The sequence below is a fragment of the Scylla paramamosain genome, unplaced genomic scaffold (assembly GCF_035594125.1).
Source record: "Scylla paramamosain isolate STU-SP2022 unplaced genomic scaffold, ASM3559412v1 Contig174, whole genome shotgun sequence".
Lineage (NCBI taxonomy): Eukaryota > Metazoa > Arthropoda > Malacostraca > Decapoda > Portunidae > Scylla > Scylla paramamosain.
Window position 1 is genome coordinate 12,325 of NW_026973839.1, and position 22,676 is coordinate 35,000.

At 40.3% G+C, this 22,676-nt stretch overlaps 1 protein-coding gene and 1 long non-coding RNA gene across 22 annotated transcripts in view; one reads left to right on the forward strand and one right to left on the reverse strand.

Annotated features, from left to right (window-relative positions):
• Positions 1 to 512: 512 nt before the first annotated feature.
• Positions 513 to 3,240, forward strand: LOC135099667 (uncharacterized). The gene is made up of 2 exons (XR_010268237.1): positions 513 to 638; positions 1,522 to 3,240. It is a non-coding gene; the product is annotated as an uncharacterized LOC135099667 (long non-coding RNA).
• Positions 3,241 to 4,799: 1,559 nt separating this feature from the next.
• The window catches only part of LOC135099668 (nuclear autoantigenic sperm protein-like), a 23,633-nt gene continuing 5,756 nt past the window's right edge, over positions 4,800 to 22,676 (reverse strand). For 3 of the 21 annotated variants that reach the window (XR_010268240.1, XR_010268238.1, XR_010268239.1), the window contains 12 exons: positions 20,108 to 20,222; positions 16,556 to 17,679; positions 15,438 to 15,549; positions 12,562 to 12,638; positions 12,289 to 12,433; positions 11,518 to 11,685; positions 10,439 to 10,546; positions 9,024 to 9,150; positions 8,258 to 8,443; positions 7,685 to 8,099; positions 7,008 to 7,116; positions 4,800 to 6,802 (listed from right to left, as the gene is read on the reverse strand). Coding sequence is in view for 5 of the 21 variants with exons in the window: in XM_064002076.1 (XP_063858146.1) it covers positions 12,137 to 12,433; positions 12,562 to 12,708 (444 nt within the window). In the remaining 16 variants the exon portion in view is untranslated. The other 18 variants (XR_010268253.1, XR_010268246.1, XR_010268244.1 and 15 more) reach the window with 18 other exon arrangements.

A 22,676-nucleotide genomic window follows, 5' to 3' on the forward strand; every position in this document is an offset into this window, starting at 1 on the left:
GTGTTTGGCCAGCCACTAGTGTGTTTTGGGGGCTCAGACCAGCAGATTCTCACTGTTTATTCACTGTTTGTGTTGATGCAGTGTTTGGCCAGCCACTTGTGTGTATGTAGGGGACTCAGACCAGCAGATTCCCACTGTTTATCCATTGTTTGTGTTGATGCAGTGTTTGGCCAGCCACTTGTGTGTATGTAGGGGACTGAGACAAGTTTATTTAATGTTCAGTGACCCGTTTGCAGGCACAGGGGTGTTGACGAGCTGGGTGTGCAGGAGACAGACAATTACAAAGGTTTACAGTTCAAATGGTACATGTATCTTCAAAATACAGATAATAAGTAGATAAATATTGAAATTAATATAGAGTACCATTCTTTATTTAACACTTAACCAAACTTAACCAACATACACACACACGCTAACTCAGACAGTTCCCTAACTACCTTACCATCCCGCAGGAGGCCATGTCGGAGGTGCCGGTGGTGGGGGTCGCCAGTTCCGGAGTACGAGGTGGAGGAGGAAAAGGAAGAGGAGGACGAGGAGGAGGCACGGATAAGGAAGAAGAAAAGATTATTAGCTGTAGCCCTCCCTCCAGCTGATAAGGGGATAAGCCATAGTAAGCCACAGCTTACTATGTTCAACAGGTGCGTGTGTGTGTGTGTGTGTGTGTGTGTGTGTGTGTGTGTGTGTGTGTGTGTGTGTGTGTGTGTGTGTGTGTTTTGTGTGGTCATTTCACTATCTATCTATCTGTTTAGTTTGTCTCCATCTGTCTGTCTTTCTGTCATTGGTCTGTCTGTCTGTCTGTGTATTGCAATGATTTTTCAGTTATGTATTTTATTTTTTATTCTTGTGTACTTGTGTCTGTCTGTATGTATGTATGTATCAGTCAGTGAGTCAGTCAGTCAGTCACTCAGTTAGTCAGTTAGTCAGTCATTCAGTCAGTCAGTTAGTCAGTCATTCAGTCAGTTAGTGAGTTAGTCAGTTAGTCAGTCTGTCAGTCACTCACACAGTGTTAATCCTCCTCCTCCTCCTCCTCCTCCTCCTCCTCCTCCTCCTCCTCCTCCTCCTCCTCCTCCTCCTCGTCCTCCTCGTCCACCTCCTCCTCCTCCTCCTCCTCCTCCTCCTCCTCCTCCTCCTCCTCCTCCTCCTCCTCCTCCTCCTCCTCCTCCTCCTCCTGTTCCCCACCACCCCTGCCGAGAGGTGAGTGTATGTACGTGTGTGTGTGTGTGTGTGTAGTAATAATAGTAATGCTATGTACATATATAAATACTGTTAATATTATTGATAAAAAAATATTGATGATGATGATGATGATGATTCAGTGGTGATTATGAAAATGTGCATTACAATATAGGGTAGATATTATTGTTATTACCTGTGTGTGTGTGTGTGTGTGTGTGTGTGTGTGTGTGTGTGTGTGTGTGTGTGTGTGTGTGTGTGTGTGTGTGTATGTGTGTGTGTGAGGAATAATTGAATAATTGAATAATTGATGCTCTCTCCTTTGCTATTCATTATATACATGGACAGATGCCTGAAGGAAGTGTGTGTAAGGGAGGATAAAGAGATCATGCTGGCCTATGCAGACGATGTCGCTGTCGTGACAGGAAGCCAACAAGATCTTCAAGAGGCCATGACAAGATGGAATGATGTTTTAAATAGGGAAGGAATGAGAATGAACAAACAAAAAACTTATTTACTAGTGGACAAGCAACAAGTGATGGTGTGGCTCTGAGCCACTGTAGTAGGGATGTTATGGTTTAAGTGTAGGAAGTTGCAAATGCTCACCTAACAATTGCACCTTAGTAGAAAAACACAAACAGGAAGTTTATGCAAGTTTTTATCCTTATATAAAATGTTGTATTGCATCAAACCTCCATACATTACTGTCTCTATCCAGTATGAGACCGGTGTTCAGGAAGCACAAGCATGTGCTGAATAACAAGAAGCCGGCATTGGTGAAGGTGACAACATTTCATCTATTTATACATACTTTTTATTATTAAAGCTTATCTTATAATTATTTCTGAAGAGATTGACTAATTTTTGTAGTATTTATGACTTAGAACTATGATAAAGCTATGAATTGATATAATTCCTGATTTGTTTTATCTTTTCATTATCCTTCCTTTGTTAATTGAGCATTTTATATTACTTAGCTTAAAAATGCAAGAACGGTTCAGAAGTATCCAACCTTGGGCTAAGGGCCAAAATTATGGTATCATTCAAAATGTCCTTCAAAGAAAGCCCTCTGTAATCCAACACACTTAGCCCATTAATCCTTCCATTTCTCATCAATTTGTTCAACATTCATATTTTTCCCTTATAGGGTTGAACAATTTTCATGGGTTCAGAGCAAAAGGCTTCCTCATTCCTCCCCAAGGTATTCTCGGATGGTAAGCAGGTTTGACTCTGGAGCAAACCTGACCAAGGGCTACTGCCCAAGGCTACAGAGGTTCCTCTCCCTGAGGCTGAATGCACCATGTGAGATGGTTCTGTTATGTGGATGAATGTCATGGTGGATAGCAGTGCCACCACATTCCTACAATCATCCATCACTCCACTGCTCAAACGCTTCTGCAACCAATGATAGGTATGCTGCCACATTCTGCATGGTCTCCTTGGCTCTCAGATAAGGATACTGTCAACAGGTTTGGGATTGCCAAAAAATCATAAGGAGCTATGTCTGAAAAGTCCAGAGAGAGAGAGAGAGAGAAAGAATGAGCAAGAGAAAGAGTAGGATGAAGCAAAGGAAGAGTCAAGAGGGAGGAAAGAGAGAGTAGGACAAGAAAAAACAGAACAAATAAATCCCCTACACGTCTTGTCTCCATTCACACAAGCCATGAAAAGCTTGTCCATCCCTGAGTGCTCAGAAGCAGTGTTCCACTGATGATGTGGAAACTTGAGACACCCAATCATTTAATGGGCTTTAGTAGGTTTTGTCACCAGTCTTCTGTGTGTCACTGACTACATTTTGAAATTTTTATCTGTTCTATTTAATTTTGTGTGTATGTACACAATGTTTATGGTCAATAAACTATTTATAAAACTATTTATCTGTGTGAGTAAGATAAAAGCAGTTATTGTTATTATTATTATTATTATTATTATTATTATTATTATTATTATTATTATTATTATTATTACACATTTTCCTCCTTGTATTTAAATATTATTATTATTATTATTATTATTATTATTATTATTATCATGAATTGTTCTTGTTTATAAATAAAATACTGTAACTGATTATTATTTTTTTTATCATTCATTTAGACTCTCTCTCTCTCTCTCTCTCTCTCTCTCTCTCTCTCTCTCTCTCTCTCTCTCTCTCTCTCTCTCTCTCTCTCTCTCATAAAATGACTGGTGAGGAACTCTAATAATTAAAGTGCTAAAAAATCCATTAAACTACGAGAAATAAGACAAATAATTAATGACACACCTAATAACACAAACAAGGAGTAATAAACAAAACTTAAGCCAGAAAACACGAAAAGATAAAACTATCATATAAAGAAATACGAAGTTAAAAAAAAAATCATGAATATCAAATAAATAACTCACATATAATCAATAAACACGTAAGGAACAGTAAATAAACAATTAAGCCATTCATTGCAAGGGCCACAGTCAGAAAGTGAAAAAAAAAAAAAATGCTTAGTTAAATACCGAGGCTAAATAAAACAAGGAATTAGACAAATGACAAATAATTAATAAATACATAAGGAATAATGAATAAACAAAAATTAAGCCAGGAAGACTATTATAATTATTGCAAGGAGACGATATGTATGTATGTATGTATTGTATGTAATTCGAGGTTAAAATGGCTCAAATCTGACCCAACAGCAGGCCATAAGTGAAGGTGTTCCTCAAGGCAGGGAGGGGGGGGGGGAGCAATGAATAGGGGAGGGGCTATAAACTATTGGGGGGGTATTAATTAATGACGCATCCAGTTTAGCGTGTGTGTATATTTCGCGTTGTGATAATTTAAAGGTTTTCTCGCGTTTTTATCTTTATTTATTGATTGATTTTATTTATTTATTTTATTTTTTTGGCAGGTGTTATATTTGTTGAGTGTTTTAAGTAACTGTGGCTCATTGCATCAAAACTCCATTCATTACCTTCGTGGGAAGGTTCAATTTGGCAAGGTTTTATTTCGCATTTTGGGTTTTGTAGTAAATTATGCATTTTCTCATATTTTTCTTTGCTGGTATTGTCCCTTCCACGCCATATATGACTGGAAAGTTGGGGGCGCCTTCCCCCCCCCCCCACCCTCCACTGCTACGTTTTTTTTTCTTAATCAGTCAGTCAACCAATCAATCAGTCCCTTCATGAATCATACCCATTTCCAGGTGTCACCCCCACCCATACATCTCTCATTCTGTCATGTATGAACAAGTGCTAAGGGCAAGCTGAACAAGTACAAAGGGCAAGCCAGCTGTCTCTTTTAATATTCTTGCCTGAAATAACATTACAAATGAGGGTCTATTAATCATCCATTAAATAATCCATTTTTATTGCTTTCTCATTCTTCTTCCTCTGTGTATTGTTAAATTGGATGGTTATATCATTGTCCCTTCCTGTGTTTTAGTGTGCCATTACCTGTCCTCTCTTCCAGCTGATATTTAGTTTGTACTAAAATAGACTGGCATAACTTTACAATTTATACACAAATAACAACATAAACCAATAATGCATTGATATTATGCATGATAGGAGTGGACATTTCCACTCTACATCATTAATGAATGCATGATGAGACGCACACTATTACAAAGCTAATGAGTTCAATAAAAAACACTCAATAACAATTTCAATAACTTTATTAAAAATAGCAATCTTTATAAATCATGAAACTAGAAAACTTTAAGAACCTGGGGCTATAACATCAAATGCACAATAATGCAAACACTTTTTACACACACACTCTTTAATGATATTTCCTAATATACAGTATAATTCCAAACAGAGAGAGAGAGAGAGAGAGAGAGAGAGAGAGAGAGAGTGATGAACTACCTGGGGTCATAAATGTAAAGTACAGGTATCAGTCAGGCAAAGCATAGTGCTTGCCTGTCTCATATGGAATGTAAAAACATGGCTTCATATCATTCCAGACCTGGGATTATGGCCAAAAGTTACCAAGCAGTGCTGAGCAAAATCCAGTAGAGTAATATTCAGTATCATTGAATTACTGACAAAGTAAAGATCATTATGTGCAATGATACTCACTACCTAGGAGCATTTCAGGTTACTACCAAGAATCTGACCATGCTGGCAGGGATGGTTAGGCTACAACACATTACATACTTCTCCATTCAAATCAGTCAGCTGATTAAATGGTGAGTTAAACCATTTTGATCATCTAAATCATATTAAGGCATTGGATGAGACCTGGACAGCTTGGGTCAACACCATACATAGGTACTCCACTACTCTGTGGGAGGCACTTGATTGTGGCAAGAGTCATCACAATACCAAACACCATCCTTGACAAAGCACAGCATGGCCCACTCATCCACAGGAACCCAGCCATCTCTAAGGAGCAAATCAATGCTGCCCAGTGTCACTCCTCATCACTTTTAGGGAATAAGAAGTAGATCCCACCCCAGCACCATCTTTACATAGAATATAATACAGAGGACAAAGAAGGAATACAAACAGGGCACATGGTATGGTATGGAACACCAACCCTCACTTTTGGAAAACCCCAGCCACTCAGTAGGAGACCAGCCAGTCACCATGGCTATCACCTGGGGATTCTTAGGAACAGGTGTTAGGTATAGAATGAGAGATAAAGAAAACTCCCAATACATTTCAAGTCTATACGCAAGTCTCCATAGATAGACAAAAAAGTGTTCATGAATTAAACACAATATTGTAAGTTTTAAATGTTATGTGGTACCTTAGATAGATGGACAGGTCACTTGAGAAGAGAAAATAAGAAATGTCTTAGGAAGAGTATTTTGTCATATGTATGAATATATATGACTGTATGACATAGATGACTGGTGAAGTAGATTTTGTCCCTTATCAGAGTGGTTGTGTAGCTGAAACAAATTAATGATTATCAAAACAGAGACACATTTGAGCTGATTGGTGAATTACAGTTTCAGAGTGGATACAGCATACACTGGGATGATAAAACTACTGCAGTCATAAAGTAGATGAAAAAATACTGTGGGGAGGAATGTAAAGCAGTAACATATGCAACAAAAGAAAGCAAGAAAGAAAGAAAGAAAGAAAGAAAGAAAGAGAGAGAGAGAGAGAGAGAGAGAGAGAGAGAGAGAGAGAGAGAGAGAGAGAGAGAGAGAGAGAGAGAGAGAGAGAGAGAGAGAGAGAGAGAGAGAGAGAGAGAATGATGTGACATGACATCTTTAAGTACAAATGAGTATATAGTAACCATACACTGATACTTGTCCCCTTATACAGTGATAAGTTTACCCAAACACAATGGACACGGATGGAACTTTTGGAGGCTAAAGTGCTCCAGGTGACTGGTGGACTCCATTTCATTGCGGAGGTCCAGGATTCTCTGCACAGTTGGGCTTTTGGTGTCAGTGGAAGTGGTGGCAGTGTGGCAGCAGTAACAGTTTTGGTCTTCCTATGGGCAAGTTCTGTAGGATTCATATTCTCCCCTCCTCATGAGGGACATCAGTGTGAAGGGTCAACAGAGCATCAATTCCCTCCTCAGGCAAAGAATGATGGATGCAATTTTCTGTTTCTTGTTGTTGCTCCACCTTTTCAGAGTGCTTGAGGCGCTCGTCAGCCACCTTTCCACTGGTGGTGGGTGTCTCAGACTCACTGGTTCCTGTTCCACATCAAGAGTGTTAGCAGACGCCACTTGTATTTCATCTACTTAGTACATTACATCATTACATAAATAACTGGTGTTATCTGATATTAAAGTGCTAATGAGCAACATGCCACAGAAATCTGTTTATTTCAAGAAAATTATGAAGATAATAATAATGTTTCGTTGCACTTCATAAGATGGCTCAGTTTTTACTACTCACCAACACTGCTAAAGATAGCAACTGGACTCTTAAGGACGCTGCTTATCTTCTCGAGCTGCTGAAGGTCATGATCTGCTTCCTTTTCCTGCACCAGCTTTGATATCAAATCCTGCAGGAAACAACTGTGTTAATTCACATTTTGAATAAATCTAATAGATGAAATTTCACTTACAACACCTTATGTGTCTCTGGTGACTCATGGAGGACAGATACATCACCTGAGAGTAAATGGTCAGTGAAGAAGTTGACCCTTGATCCTGGCTAATCACATTAAGTACATTAAACACTCCTGTTAACTAATAAATGAGGGATAGATTTCTCTGGAAGGTTACATTACACTACTTCCCTGGCATTTGAAAACATTTTGCTCTACATGAACTCATATGGAAGCTTTACTGCAACATTAAATCTCAGCTAGATGCCAGATGGTGTAGCCTCCATCACAGAGCAAGGTAATGATATGAAGGCTTAGTACTTTGGTCAACACCTGAATAAGAACCGTTTGAGATGCAGCAGAGATCACTAACCTGCCAGCAATTGAATAAGAAGTGTGTGAGATGCAGCAGAGATCACTAACCTGCCAGCAATTGAATAAGAAGTGTGTGAGATGCAGCAGAAATCACTAATCTGCCATGACATGAATAAGAAGTGTGTGAGATGCAAAAGAGAGCACTAACCTGCAGAGTGGTTTTGCTTCATTTCCTCTCATTCATGATGGAGGCTGGCAAGGTCTAACTCGCGTTCTCGAGCTTGTTGCTTCATCACTCCTCGCTGCAACTGGTAGATGGTGATGTAGTCACCTGAAGAAGGATAAAATTCTTCATTAAAAGACCAAGGAAATGGCATACAGTAAACAGTAAACACTTCCTCCACTTCACTTTTACAGATGATTCAAATGAGCAAAAAACATGCATACACCGATGGACTCTGTCTCCTCATGCACTACAGCATGCTTAAGCTGCTACTTCCTGTCACTTAGCTCAGCCACCTCCTTCATGCTGCAAGTTAACCTGCTCTCCAGGACCCTGTGAGCCTCCTGCAGTTGTTGCAGCTTCTGTTAAAGCTCAGTTCCTCCCAATCCTGTTGTTTCTCCTGATAAAACAATAAGTTTGTTTCTCTCAACTTTTCTTAATACAGCCTCAATAAACAAATCCAATAACAATGCTTTTATTTTGTTATTAATTCAAAAAATTGAGCAACAGTGAGGAAAAATTATTTGCTTTATTATTAGAGAATATAAACTTTCTTACCTTTTGGTTCAGTTATGACATCTTCAGACAACTTTTCATGAGCAAGAGATTCTCCCAGCAGTTTGTTATACTTATCCCTCTCACAGTCTAGCTGAACCTGAAGACTGCTGCACTCACTCTCCAACCTGCTAACCTCAGATGTCAGTGTAGCCACTTGACCCAGCAATTTCCCCTTGGTATCTGTACCTGGAGGTGAAAAATTGATGCAACAGAGGGCCAGACAAGAATGACCAATGGAAGTAATTAGACGTAATGTAAGAAGTGGGTATAAGACTAAGGGAAATAGAAGGGCAATGGAGAGAGGGTTAGATGCACCAGAAATGTCTGTGGAGCCAGGAAAAATTTTAACTTGTAACAGAGATAACTAAGAGCAACTGTGAATGAATAAATGTGATGTAGCCTCGACCCATGACTGGGAAAATGCAAAAGCAGCACCTCAGACACCAGGACCATGATGACTGGCAGCTCCCAAAATTAGCTGCTGGCTTTTGTACTCCTAGTCACCACAGGAGGCTCATCCACAGCTAATCCTATCAGCTGATCATCTTGGGTGAAGTAATTGTTTATCAGTCTGGCTGTTGAGTCCTGATGCAGAGATGTGTGTGTGTGTGTGTGTGTGTGTGTGTGTGTGTGTGTGTGTGTGTGTGTGTGTGTGTGTGTGTGTGTGTGTGTGTGTGTGTGTGTGTGTGTGCACTTTGGAAAGCCTCCCTCCAAGGAGAATGTCAGTTTGATATACAAATATATATTCATGTGGATGGTAGCTCACATTTAGCTTCTGAGTTCTCACATGAAGACATGCCATCCTTGTCTTTTTCCTCTGAGGGAGTGACTTTATACTCTGTGATAAGTGCATGCAGCTCACTATTCTGTCTTGTGACGTTTTTTATTTCTATCTGTGAAAGACACAAGAAGGCAGTAAGTTAACTTGTTTAACATGCCACATCATTTTATATATATTATGCCAAGTTTAAACAGGAAAGCCTCACCAGAAGCATCAACTAAAGACCAAAGTGATTAACAAATCTTTCACTTTACCACCCTTAATGACAAAAGCTGATGATGTCCATATCCTGCATTTTTACACCTTCATGATTCCATTAGATTACATTAGATTACATTAGAACAGTATGTGACCAATGACGTCTCCATTCTACATTGCCATGACAAGAATACAGGGCTTTACTGAACATAAACCAAGGACGCCTCCATTCTACATTGCCATGACAAGAATACGGGGCTTTACTGAACATAAACCAAGGACGCCTCCATTCTACATTGCCATGACAAGAATACAGGGCTTTACTGAACATAAACCAAGGACGCCTCCATTCTACATTGCCATGACAAGAATACGGGGCTTTACTGAACATAAACCAAGGACGCCTCCATTCTACATTGCCATGACAAGAATACAGGGCTTTACTGAACATAAACCAAGGACGCCTCCATTCTACATTGCCATGACAAGAATACGGGGCTTTACTGAACATAAACCAAGGACGCCTCCATTCTACATTGCCATGACAAGAATACAGGGCTTTACTGAACATAAACCAATGACGCCTCCATTCTACATTGCCATGACAAGAATACAGGGCTTTACTGAACATAGACCAAGGATTCCCTCCTCCTCTCTCTAAGGGTTAGGGTTCTCTCAACAGTTACAGCATGGTGTGAGAGATGCAGTGCTGTCAAGGCTTTACTATTTACAGGAAGCAACACACCAATAAATAAATGTTACTTTGGAAATGAAACTGAATAATCAAAGGCTTTATATCTCATGAACTTCCCTTCTTTAATAAACTGTCTTCAAGCTGACAGACTCCAGTAGTATTGCATCTTAGGAATATTCTACAGCTGATTTCATAATAACTGCTCTCTAAAACTGACTACATGCCTCCTTCCCTGCCTCCTACAGACTCTACTCAACAATTGTTGTTATTCTGTTCATGCTGGTGTGACAGTTAACCAGTATATTAATTCCTTAGTTATGTACACTCTAGAATGGTGGTTCATTTTATCTACCAGTGATTTGAATTCCCAGCTTCTAAGTATTACATTATTATTTGTTGATTGGTACCATTTGTATGCAATCAGAGAAAGATTTCAATATAAAAACATATCCATGTTACTGTTACCTTTCAGAATGTAAACCAAAATGAAAGCTATGTAAATTCTTACTTTAGATTATGTTGTCATTTCATTGAATGATGTAATTTCTTGGTTCTTGTGCTTCTTCAAATGCAGTCCCTTGTCTGGTTTCTCTGTCAATTCTAATGTCTTATTGCTCTGTGGAAAAACAAAGTGCAAATGTTTAGGATGAACTGATTCAATAATATTGCTTTCACAATTTCAATATTGTTCACAATTTCTGCAGGAAGTTTACTCCATATATTTACTATACGATTAAAGAAAAAATGTTTGGCCTTGTGGGATTTAAAACGTTTGGGTATAATCTTGAATCTATTATTTCTTGTTAGGTAGAATGAAGGAGGAGGAGGAGGAGGAGGAGGAGGAGGAGGAGGAGGAGGAGGAGGAGGAGGAGGAGGAGGAGGAGGAGGAGGAGGAGGAGGAGGGAGAAACAAAGATAGGAGGGAAGGAAGAAAGGAAGAAAAGGGAAGAAAAGGGAATAAGAGAGAGAGAGAGAGAGAGAGAGAGAGAGAGAGAGAGAGAGAGAGAGAGAGAGAGAGAGAGAGAGAGAGAGAGAGAGAGAGAGAGAGAGAGAGAGAGAGAGAGAGAGAGAGAGGAGTTGGTAAGGAAAATTATTACAATGGTCCAAGGTGAAGAACAGGGACTGGAATGAGAAGTGGAAGAAGCATATAGAATTTGAAAATATAGTGAAGGAGGTAAAAGACCATTAAAAGTGAGAATGAGATCCCAAGTTACAGTAAAGGAGATCCTAGTGAGAACTGGGAAGCTGGCTGAAAATTCAGAATACAAGAATATTTGGGTAAAAAAGAGATATGAACTTGGAAGAAAGGGAAAAAGAGAAGGATCTGAGGAATGAAGCCAAGCAAAAAAAACGAGAGAAGTACAGAGACCGAGAAGCAGAAATTTTATTGGAGGGTACTAGATATGAAACTAAGGAAATGGTATATTCAGGAAAGGGAACAAGAAATGAAAGAACCACAACAGCAGACAGACAAATTGCATGTGGTGGGAGAAGTAGTATATTAAGAGTAATAAATACAAAACAAACTTCATGTAAACAAATAAAATTTTCAGAAAACTTGTCACACAAAACCTTATTAACAACTCACCTTCTCCTTCTGCAGCATTTCCTTCCTTCTTATCTTTCTCCTTTCCTTCTCCATCTTCCTCCTCCTCCTCCTCCTCCTCTCCTTCCTCTTTCTTTCCACCTTCCTCCTCCTCTTGTGACTCTTAACTCTCTTCCTCCTCGTCCTCCTCTTCCCCTGTGCTTCCCTCCTCTGAAAGAAAAGACTTGTTTAAAAAGCAAGCAAATATAGTAGTAATAGTAAAAAAAAGTCAATGAAATGAAAGTTTATACACATATGAAATTAGTGAAAATTTGACACCAAACATTCTCTATCTGTAACATTACATCAGAATGACGAGAACACAAGATATGAAAAGTGAAAGGGAATGATGTATATAACAAAGAAAAACATTGTATAATGACATATGACAGGAAAATAATCTTGTATACTTGTCCCTTAAATACTTGCTTCCTTGTATATTAACTCCCAAAATGCTCATTCCTTGTACTCTCATTTTCAAAACACCTCTTCCTTATATATTGTCACTCAAACACTCCTTTCTTGTACACTTATTCCTAAATCACTCCTGTCTTCCTGTATTCTCATTCTCCAAACACTCGTGCCTCTGCACACCCAGTTCCTCAAAACATTTCTTCATTGTTTACTCATCCCGCAAACACAGCAACTTTCTTGTATACTCAGCTCTCAAAAGATGCATTTTTAAACATCCATAACTCCTTTTATTTTCATTCCCCAAACACTCCCGGCTGTGCACACTCCAGCACGTTAACACAATAACCAAGCAATACACACGACTACTGGCACCATCCAGATCTGGCCCCAGCACCCCTGCCTCCTTGCGTGCCAGCTCCAGCAATGCACGGCCACAGCGGCAGTACGCGTCACCACACTCGGGCGCCTGCTCCCCACACAGCTCCACCAGGGACTCTGTTGCCTCCTGGAGTGGTAAGGAGTGTCAGTTAAACCTGGTGTTTACTTTCACTATGATATGAAACAATTAACAACACAGAAAACAACACAACTAGGTAACATGCAACACATACCACACCTAAGCAACAGACACACCTCGAAGGCAGCGACAGCAGATTTGAAGTCCCCCACCAGGAGGTGTCGCTTGCCCCTAGAGAAACGGTCGAACGCTGCTGCACTTGCCGCACGTCCAAGGGGAGCAAGCAAACAGGCCATCATCAAACAAGTCTCGACTTTAACCATTCGTAATTTACACCATCATATATTGTGGAGTAACTTCATGTTTAGTATATCTTAACATGGAACATTATTAAGAATGTGTACATGCTTGTATTATTTGATAAATTATGTGGTCAGCTACACTTTCCACTCACACTCTCATCCATCACCAAAATTAAACTAACCCCCTATTACTTTCCTCCCACCCTCAGAATTATTAAACTAACCTCCAGTCACATTCTTCTGACACCCTCATCCCTCACTAAAAATTAATACCAACTGGCAAAATTACCAAACTAACCTCTAAATATCATCCTCCCACCATCTAGTCTCTCACTAAAATTAATCTCACCAAGCACGATTATCAAGCTAATATCCAATCACTTTCCTCTGACCCTCAAAATCCTTTCCAGCTGGTAGAATTATTAACCTATACTCCAGTCACTTCCACCCTCTCATCCCTCATTAAAATTAATCCCAGCCTTCAAAATTATTGAACTAACCTCCAGTCAAAGAAATATCACTGGTTTTGTGGGGGATATTGTCACTGCACTAAGGGATGCACACAATTTCTCGTAAGTTTTCACATTTTGCGTTCAACTGTACCGGTCTAAGTGGAGGAGTGAAAAAGTGACACCTAATGAATAGTTGCCACAAAACTTATTCTCATTACTTTTTGTTCCTTGTCATTTTTCTTTCAGGCTTTTTTCATCATCACAGCAGCTTGAAATTTTGAAAATACATGCTATTTGAGGAGGTAGCTGTACATGTGAAAAAAAAGAAGGGAAACAAACATCCATACTTGTGACTGATATGAAAAATAAACTATACATATAAATGTATATTTCACTTTTCTTTCTAGCAATTAAAAAATGTACATACGACAGTATTTCTTTCTTTTCCTCAATAAATACGACAACAGTATTTTTCCTTCCCTTCAGTACACCCAGCCTTTCCCTTAGTACATATCACAGTACTTTTCCTTTTTGCTCAGTGCATATGAGAATAATTTTCCTTTTCCTCCATGCATATGACACTACTTGCCCTTTTCCTTTTCTTTCCCTAAATAGAGAAGACAAGACAGAAATTTTCTTTCCCTCAATACACAACACTATTTTTTCTCCCACTCTCTCTCTTGTACAGAGTCAGTTTCAATGTACTGGAAGGTTATGCCTACGGGAAACTGAAGGACAACTCAAGCAACGAGTGGACGGGCACGGTAGGAGCTCTGCAGTCAGGGGAAGCTGACCTCACTGTCTCTGAATTGTCCATCACTGAGGAGAGGTTGAAAGTTGTTACCTACACCCAGCCTATCTATATCATCAGGTGAGAGATACAGGTGATGATCAAATAATATTTTAAAGATGTTGAACAAAGTGCTCCCTTAACAGATTAATTGGATCAGCAAAATGTTCAGAATATGAAATGTCAAATAATTAGATTGATCTATCTATATGCCAGGCTGGCAGTCCTATACAGGGTGGCCCAGACACTACACTATACACTCACATACAACATTGACACTGTTAATCCACGGGTAATCTACTGGGTTGGCTACAGTGTGTCCCTCATTGTGTACACATCATACTCTGCCACACTGGTCTCACATCTTGCTGTGGAGCAGCCTGCATCTCTGCCATTCAGCAACCTGCGGGACCTGTCTAGGCAGTCAGGCTGGGATGCTGGATGCAACAACAATGACCTCTTCCAAGTGACAGCCTCGGTGGGTCCTTGGCTTCTTGCTGTGTGAACTGATATACCATCCAGTAGTAGCAGTAGTAGTAGTAGCAGTAGCAGTAGTAGTAGCAGTAGTAGTAGTAGTAGTAGTAGTAGCAGTAGTAGTAGTTTTAATTTCTCAAACAACAGTCCCATTGCTTTAATTTCCTGCCTATCTAAAGTTTTTAATCTACCCTTAATAGGAATATTCTTAAACATCTATTACTTCACAGCCTACTTGTATCTGATCGCCAGTATTAGGGTCCATCAAGGCTGCTCCACTGGTCATCTGGCTTTCCTTACTGAGTCTTGGTCATCATACTCTTTTAGAGATTTTGGTGAAACTTTTGCTGTTGCCTTGGATATATGAAAAGCTTCTGATAGTCTGGCACAAAGCTTGCATTTCCAAACTACCCTCCTACAGCTTCTTTCCTTCTCTGTGTAACTTCATCTCAAGTTTCCTTTCTGACCATTCTATTGCTGCTGTGGTAGACGGTCACTGTTCTTCTCCTAAATCTGTTAACAGTGGTGTTCCTTAGGATTCTATCGTCATTCACTCTCTTCCTATATTCATCAATGATCTTCTAAACCAAACTTGTTGTCCTATCCAATCCTACACTGATTATACTAACCAGCATTTTTCCAGGTCTTTTCATGGACATCCAACCTTTCGGGAGGCAAACAGTTCACACAGGGAAGCCACAGAATACCTCACTTGTAATCTCTCTCTAAAATTTCTGACTGGGGCAGAGCAAACCTGGTATTGTTCAATGCCTCAAAAACTCAATTCCTCCATCTATCAACTCAACACAACCTTCCAGACAACAAGTATCCCCTCTTCTACACTGAACCTCCTCAGTCTGGAAACTGGAAATTTCATATCTCATCTCTAGCTAAAACAGCTTCTATGAAGTTAGGTATTCTGAGATGTCTGCCAGTTTTTCTCACCCCCCCCTCAGCTGCTGACTCTGTACAAGGGCCTTATCCATCCATGTATGACAAATCCATGTATGAAGAGTTTTAAAGAAAGGACTTACTTATTACTGGTTACACTTGCAATAACACAATATCACGTCCAACACCTCACGGTCACTTGATGCAAGTCACTCATTACCCGACCAACTCATCTCAGCTTCAAGACAACTCAATCTGGAAATAACAGATAAAGGAAATAGGTTGGGCTTTTAATCTTCAAGGGACACATTAAAAATTCTATGTCAAACCAATAGTAGTGAAGAATTCAGTCCCAGATTAATAGAGAAATGCAAGAGTCAACAGTGAAATGTAAACAGCAGGTAATTGGTGTCATTGTGCCTGCCATTCAGTGGAAGGAGAGGTAAATAAGTTGTCAATGTCCCTCCTACATAAAAAATACATAGAGTACATTTATGCACACTACTGCCTATTAATTTATTCTCCCTCAGCAACACTGGATTATATTTAACACCTGCTCACTAACTACTGTCTGTGAAGTAAATCACTGAAACTAGAAACATCACTTATCATCTCTCTCTCTCTCTCTCTCTCTCTCTCTCTCTCTCTCTCTCTCTCTCTCTCTCTCTCTCTCTCTCTCTCTCTCTCTCTCTCTCAGAAGTACTTATAGAACACTGTAAATACTAGTAACACCTTGAATTGTTTTGCTTTGATCAATTGTTACGTGATACTGGCTCCACTATTTCAGCTTTTACTGTGTTTTCACTCTTGACACTGTGGGAGCAAAGATTGTCTTCCTTACGATATAGTACACAGTCAATGCCACACACAGCAACACTGTTCTTCTGTTCCTCCAAGCTTTGAGTTTCCTCACTACAGTATCCTTTAGAATAAGCCCCACAAGGATCTTCCTCACCTCTGTCAGCTTGCAGTCTCTCAAAAAAAAGGGCCTCAGTCAAGATTCTCCTCCAGGCCAGGCCACATGCTGCTTCTGTCTCCAAGAACACACCTACTCATTTCACTGATATAAGCAACCTTTTCAAAGTCCCTCAGAGCCTCTTCCATTTCTAACAATAAGCAATATTTAATTGGTTCCTAAACACACACACACACACACACACACACACACACACACACACACACACACACACACACACCTGCAAGAATTTGTCTTACCCTTAGCCAGTACTCATCTTATACATATAAACAACAGATAGCACACCTAGAGTGGTCACCACTTCCTGTGAGTGGCAGTGCACAGCTGTTTTCAGTATGAGTGGAAGGTCCACTGTCACATAGTCTTGTGACAGGCTGGGCTGGACACTTGGTGAGCAGTTCTGGAACCTTCAGGGAGGTTTACTGCCAACCTGCACACTGAAAGGAAATGCAGTTTGAGTAAATGTACATATTATTATATAGAGACAAAAACAGTAGTGAGTTATCTAAGGAACTTATGACAGAGATACAGAAGAATTACAAAGATATTACATGGTCCAAGCCTTCAATTCAAAGTAAGTGCTTCAGATCTACACAAACAATTGAGACAGCTTCTAAAATCTACATAAACAATTCATGCAGCTTCTAATTCCATCAGTGAGCGTCATCAACCATTGGTCCCAGGTTAGCTCACAGTCATCCCCAAGTGACGCACACACCTGGCTCACTCAACCCCACATGCTTCATCGCTCTGTCTATCTCACTTGTCCACACCTGGCTCACTCAACCCCACAATTTCCACATTTTTTCCACACCTTCTCCACACTATTTCCACACTTTTCTACACAATTTCCACACATGGCTCACTCAATCCCACAATTTCCACACTTTTCCACACCTGGCTCACTCCATCCCAGAATTTCCACACTTGGCTCACTCAGTCCCATGTGCTTGATCACTCTGTCTATCTCACTTGTCCACTTAGTTACATAACATTGTAAGCCCTCTCCATTTCTGACAATCCTACTTCCATCACTCTCAACAAGGCTTCACTCAACCCCTCAAAAGCCCAACAACTAGTTTCCAAGCCATTCTTTATTACCATCCTAACACACTTGTTCCCCCAACTGCTACTCCTAATATTCCACACAAACACCTTACTAGTCTCTCATCATCCATTTGCTCTAATCTAGACCCTGCCGAGGTACCCTGCACGAACACCCTCCAAAGCCACCAGCTCCGCCATCATGCCTTCCTTCGCCATCCATCTGACTCTTGCTCCTGCCCTCCACCTCCTGTTGCTGCCACGTCTGGAGTGCGTCAGCCAGCGTCGTGTAGCAGGTGGAATGGCGTCACTGCTGGGCCGTGGTGTCTGGGTGGGGCACAGCGGGAGGCAGGGGATGGGGTAGTCTGGAATGATTTGTTGGTGTTATGGTTGTAGTTGTTTTGTAGAAAGTATAGTTTAATTAGTTTCTTAGTAAATATAATAAAAATATAATAAAAAAATATATAATAAAAATAAAAAGAAGACGACGTAGCAGATCAAAGAAAAGGTGGAAAGATCACATTGGAGAGGACATGAGTGAGAGAGGATTGAGTGGAGAGAAGGTTGGGGACAGAGCCTTGGGGAGAAGACTAGTAAGGAAAAGTGACCCCATATGAATATGGGAGCAGCTGCAGAAGAAGAAAAAGAAGTAAATCTAATAAAATGAAATAGGATAAAAATTAAATACATTGTTAAGAATAGCATATCTCTCTCTCTCTCTCTCTCTCTCTCTCTCTCTCTCTCACCATGACTATTTTCCAGCCAGCCAGCTAGCCATTCAACCAACCAGCCAATCAATCAGTCACTCAGTTAGTCAGTCAGTCAGTCAGTCAGTCAGTCAGTCAGTTAGTCAGTCAGCCATTCAACCAGCCAGCTAGCCATTGAACCAACTAGCCAATCAATCAGTCACTCAGCTAGTCAGTCAGTCAGTCAGTCAGTCAGTCAGTCAGTCAGTCAGTCAGTCAGCCATTCAACCAGCCAGCTAGCCATTGAACCAACCAGCCAATCAATCAGTCACTCAGCTAGTCAGTCAGTCAGTCAGTCAGTCAGTCAGTCAGTCAGTCAGTCAGTCAGTCAGTCAGCCATTCAACCAGCCAGCTAGCCTTTCAACCAACCAGCCAATCAATCAGTCACTCAGCTAGTCAGTCAGTCAGTCAGTCAGTCAGTCAGTCAGTCAGTTAGTCACTCAACCAGCCAGTGAGCCGGCCAGCCAGTCAGTTAGTTCTGTGGGCCTGTGTATGGTTCTGGTGGGCCTCTGTTTGGCTTGTGTTAGATTCAGCTAGGCCTCTGTTTGGTCTGTGTTTGGTCTCTGGGCCATAGATGCAGCAAGACCGGTTGAAAATTCCAAGCACTGACGCACTGCACAGACTACCACCTCATGCCTGCTTGCTGTGAAAGAGTCTGCTGGGACAAATGACCTACACAGTAACTTGTATCAGTCCCACAGTTGTGTTCCTGGAAGCTCAGTGTTATGGATGCAGTGTGACATGCTGACTTAGGCAAGGCCGTCTGTTGTGGCTGCACCTTGCTGTGGCTAAGAAAAGGCTGTGTTTGTTTGAAGTGCTGTACTGGTCATGCTGAGAAATGTACAGGCCACCATTAGTAGTAGAAATGTTGCACTAGAAAGAAATTAGCTGGGAAATGTAATGCATAATTATTGGCAGGGAAAAGATGGTGACAGGGATGCTGGGACGTGCTTCACTGTACACCGTGGTGGCCGCCCCTTGGTGCTTGGCGGTACCTTATAGGGCATCAAGGGGCAGTTATTGCAGTCTCATCTTACAGCAAAACAACTAAAAGGAAAAAAATAGTAATAATAATAATAATAATAAAAAAAATTTTTATCATTATGTCTTGATGAGCACAAATCTTTCCCTGCCAATACATAAACAGCACATTTTTTCACTAAATTTCACCATTGTAGTACACATTTATACTAGTAATGATGACCTGTAGACTTTCCAGGTATGACAACACTTGAAACACAACCATTTTGTTAGCTACAGCATAGAGCAGCCACCAGACAGCCTTCCCCCACGTCAGCATGTCACACACTGAATCTGTCAGTCTGCTTTCAAGAACACATGAGGGACTAACAGGAGTTGCATGTACTTAATTTCCTGCAGATTCTTTCACACCAAGGAGTAGCAAGTTGGAAGTCTGTGATTGTAAATGTGGCTGACTATCCTGGTCAATTTCAGGTTCTATTCTAATCTCTACTTAATCTCCATTTAACTCCATTTTGGCCATAAGTCACTGTTTACTTAATGAATCCCTCCTTCAAATTTCAAGACACTGCACTTTTTTCAGATTATAGAGCTGACAGGCTTGGTAGGGGATTAACAGGCATTGATAGGTCTCGGTAGGGGGTTGACAGGCCTTGGTGGAGCTTGAGAGGGACTTGGTGGGGGCTGACAGGGTTTGGTAGGGCTTGGCAGGGGTGACAGCAAAGGCTTCTGTTTAAAATCTCACATCTCAAGCCACCTCATTACTTGAGAGGTGACAAAGGGCTTGGCAGAGCTTGACAGGGATTGGTAGAGGTGACAGAGGCAGGCAGGAGTGACAGGGGATGACAAGGAACACCTCAAAATTAATGTACACGCATGTACAGACCGACTGCCCCTCTAAAAATGCTTCAAACTTTCCTTGTTTTGTATAAGCTTGAGCACCTGGTACACTCACGGGCACACAGCACCCCCGGGCCGTCCCCCAACACCTCAGGGCCCGGGAAACGGGGGTCCCAGGCCGGGATGGAAATAAATAAATAAAAATAAAAGCTGCAACCGGCCTTACCTTTCTTGAGGGCGTCTTCTTTATGTCTGTACATATTTCCATGGTGGCACACGCTACTAGCCGCCCCCTGGCCACGCCCCTCGCCACCTCACGCATGTACAGACCGACTGCCCCTCTAAAAAGCAACAAATTCAGCGTTATATCAAGTCTGACTCGTGCCTGTTTACATTTCTCTGGGTCTCGGTCTGGGCTCAGGCGTGTAGAATGGGAGAATGATAGAAAACGAAAGATTTTCAGGGGAAACTAGTTATAAGTCTATTATAAAATACCGTGATACAACCACTAATAATGTCTTAATAATGCACTTTTTCCTAACAGTATACTGAGGTCGACAAACTGAAAGGCTTTGGAGTAGTCAACAAAGACTGATTTCACTAATTAATTGCTTGGTATGTCAGTCACTTTGAATCGTCTTTTTGCCTTGTATATTTATGACTCTAATTTTTAATGCCTCTGTTAGTCTGACCTACCTAACTTAACTTAATGTAACCTAACCTAACCTAACCTAACTTAACCTAAACCTAACCTAACCTGTGTGTGTGTGTGTGTGTGTGTGTGTGTGTGTGTGTGTGTGTGCGTGCGTGCGTGCGTGCGTGGGTGCGTGCGTGCGTGCGTGTGTGTGTGTGTGTGTGTGTGTGTGTGTGTGTGTGTGTGTGTACACACACATACACACACACACACACACACACACACACACACACACACACACACACACACACGCACGCACGCACGCACCCACGCACGCACGCACGCACGCACACACACACACACACACACACACACACACACACACACACACACACACTGTCACTGCAAATGGAATATATATATATATATATATATATATATATATATATATATATATATATATATATATATATATATATATATATATATATATATATATATATATATATATATATATATATATATATATATATATATATATATATATTCCATTTGCAGTGACAGTGTGTGTGTGTGTGTGTGTGTGTGTGTGTGTGTGTGTGTGTGTGTGTGTGTGTGTGCGTGCGTGCGTGCGTGCGTGGGTGCGTGCGTGCGTGCGTGTGTGTGTGTGTGTGTGTGTGTGTGTGTGTGTGTGTGTGTACACACATACACACACACACACACACACACACACACACACACACACACACACACACACGCACGCACGCACGCACGCACGCACCCACGCACGCACGCACGCACGCACACACACACACACACACACACACACACACACACACACACACACACACACACACTGTCACTGCAAATGGAATATATATATATATATATATATATATATATATATATATATATATATATATATATATATATATATATATATATATATATATATATATATATATATATATATATATATATATATATATATATATATATATATATATATATATATATATATATATATATATATATATATATATATATATATATATATATATATATATATATATATATATATATATATATATATATATATATATATATATATATATATATATATATATATATATATATATATATATATATATATATATATATATAACAAAAAGTACAGATGAAAAGTACGCAGAAAAATATAGATACATATGAGTTGTGTATCCATCATCCCTGTGTTGGAGTGTGATCAATGTTTGTTTATATGGGGGGAAATTATCTTCTGGGATCCATGGTGATACACTGCCAGGCAATGTACCACCATGGATCCACTGTTTTTTTTTTTTGGGGGGGGATTAATTGTTTTTTGTGTTTTATTTACTTTTCTTTATTCTTCATATTTATATGTAAATCACTTTAAATAAGCAATTAAAAAATAATCCAGAGTGAAACAAAAGTTTGAGGTGTTTTTTTCATGTGATTGCCACTAGCTCCCCCCAAAAAAGTCCACTGAGGTGCTGGTCATCAAGAATTTCAAGATAAGTGTGTTGAAACCTCTCTTCTGAAAGAGTTCAAGTCATAGAAAGAAGGAAATACAGAAGCGGGAAGTGAGTTCCAGAGTTTACCAGAGAAAGCGATGAATGAGAGAGAGAGACTGAAGACGGTTAGAGGAGAGGAGCTGATAAGACAAAAAGCTTTTGATTCCACACTGTCTAAAAGAGCAGTATGAGTGAAACAAACCATACATATGAAGCATGTTCCATACATGGAGGAATAAAGCCCTTGTACAAAGCTAGCAGCTGGGGGATGAGAAAAACTGGTGGAGAACACTCATAACACCTAACTTCATAGAAACTGTTTTAGCTAGAGATGAGATGTAGAGTTTCTAGTTCAGATTATAACTGAAGGGCAGACTGAGGATGTTCAGTAGAAGAGGGGGATGGTTGAGTGTCACTGAAGAAGAGGGGATAGTTGCCTGGAAGGTTGTGTCGAGTTGATAGATGGAAGAATTAAGTCTTTGATGTATTGAACACTGCTAGGTTTGCTCTGTCACAATCAGAAATTTTAGAGAGTTGAGAAGTCAGGTATTCTGTGGCTTCCTTGTGAGAATTGTTTACTTCCTGAAGGGTTGGATGTCTACAAAAAAGACATGGAAAAGTGCAAG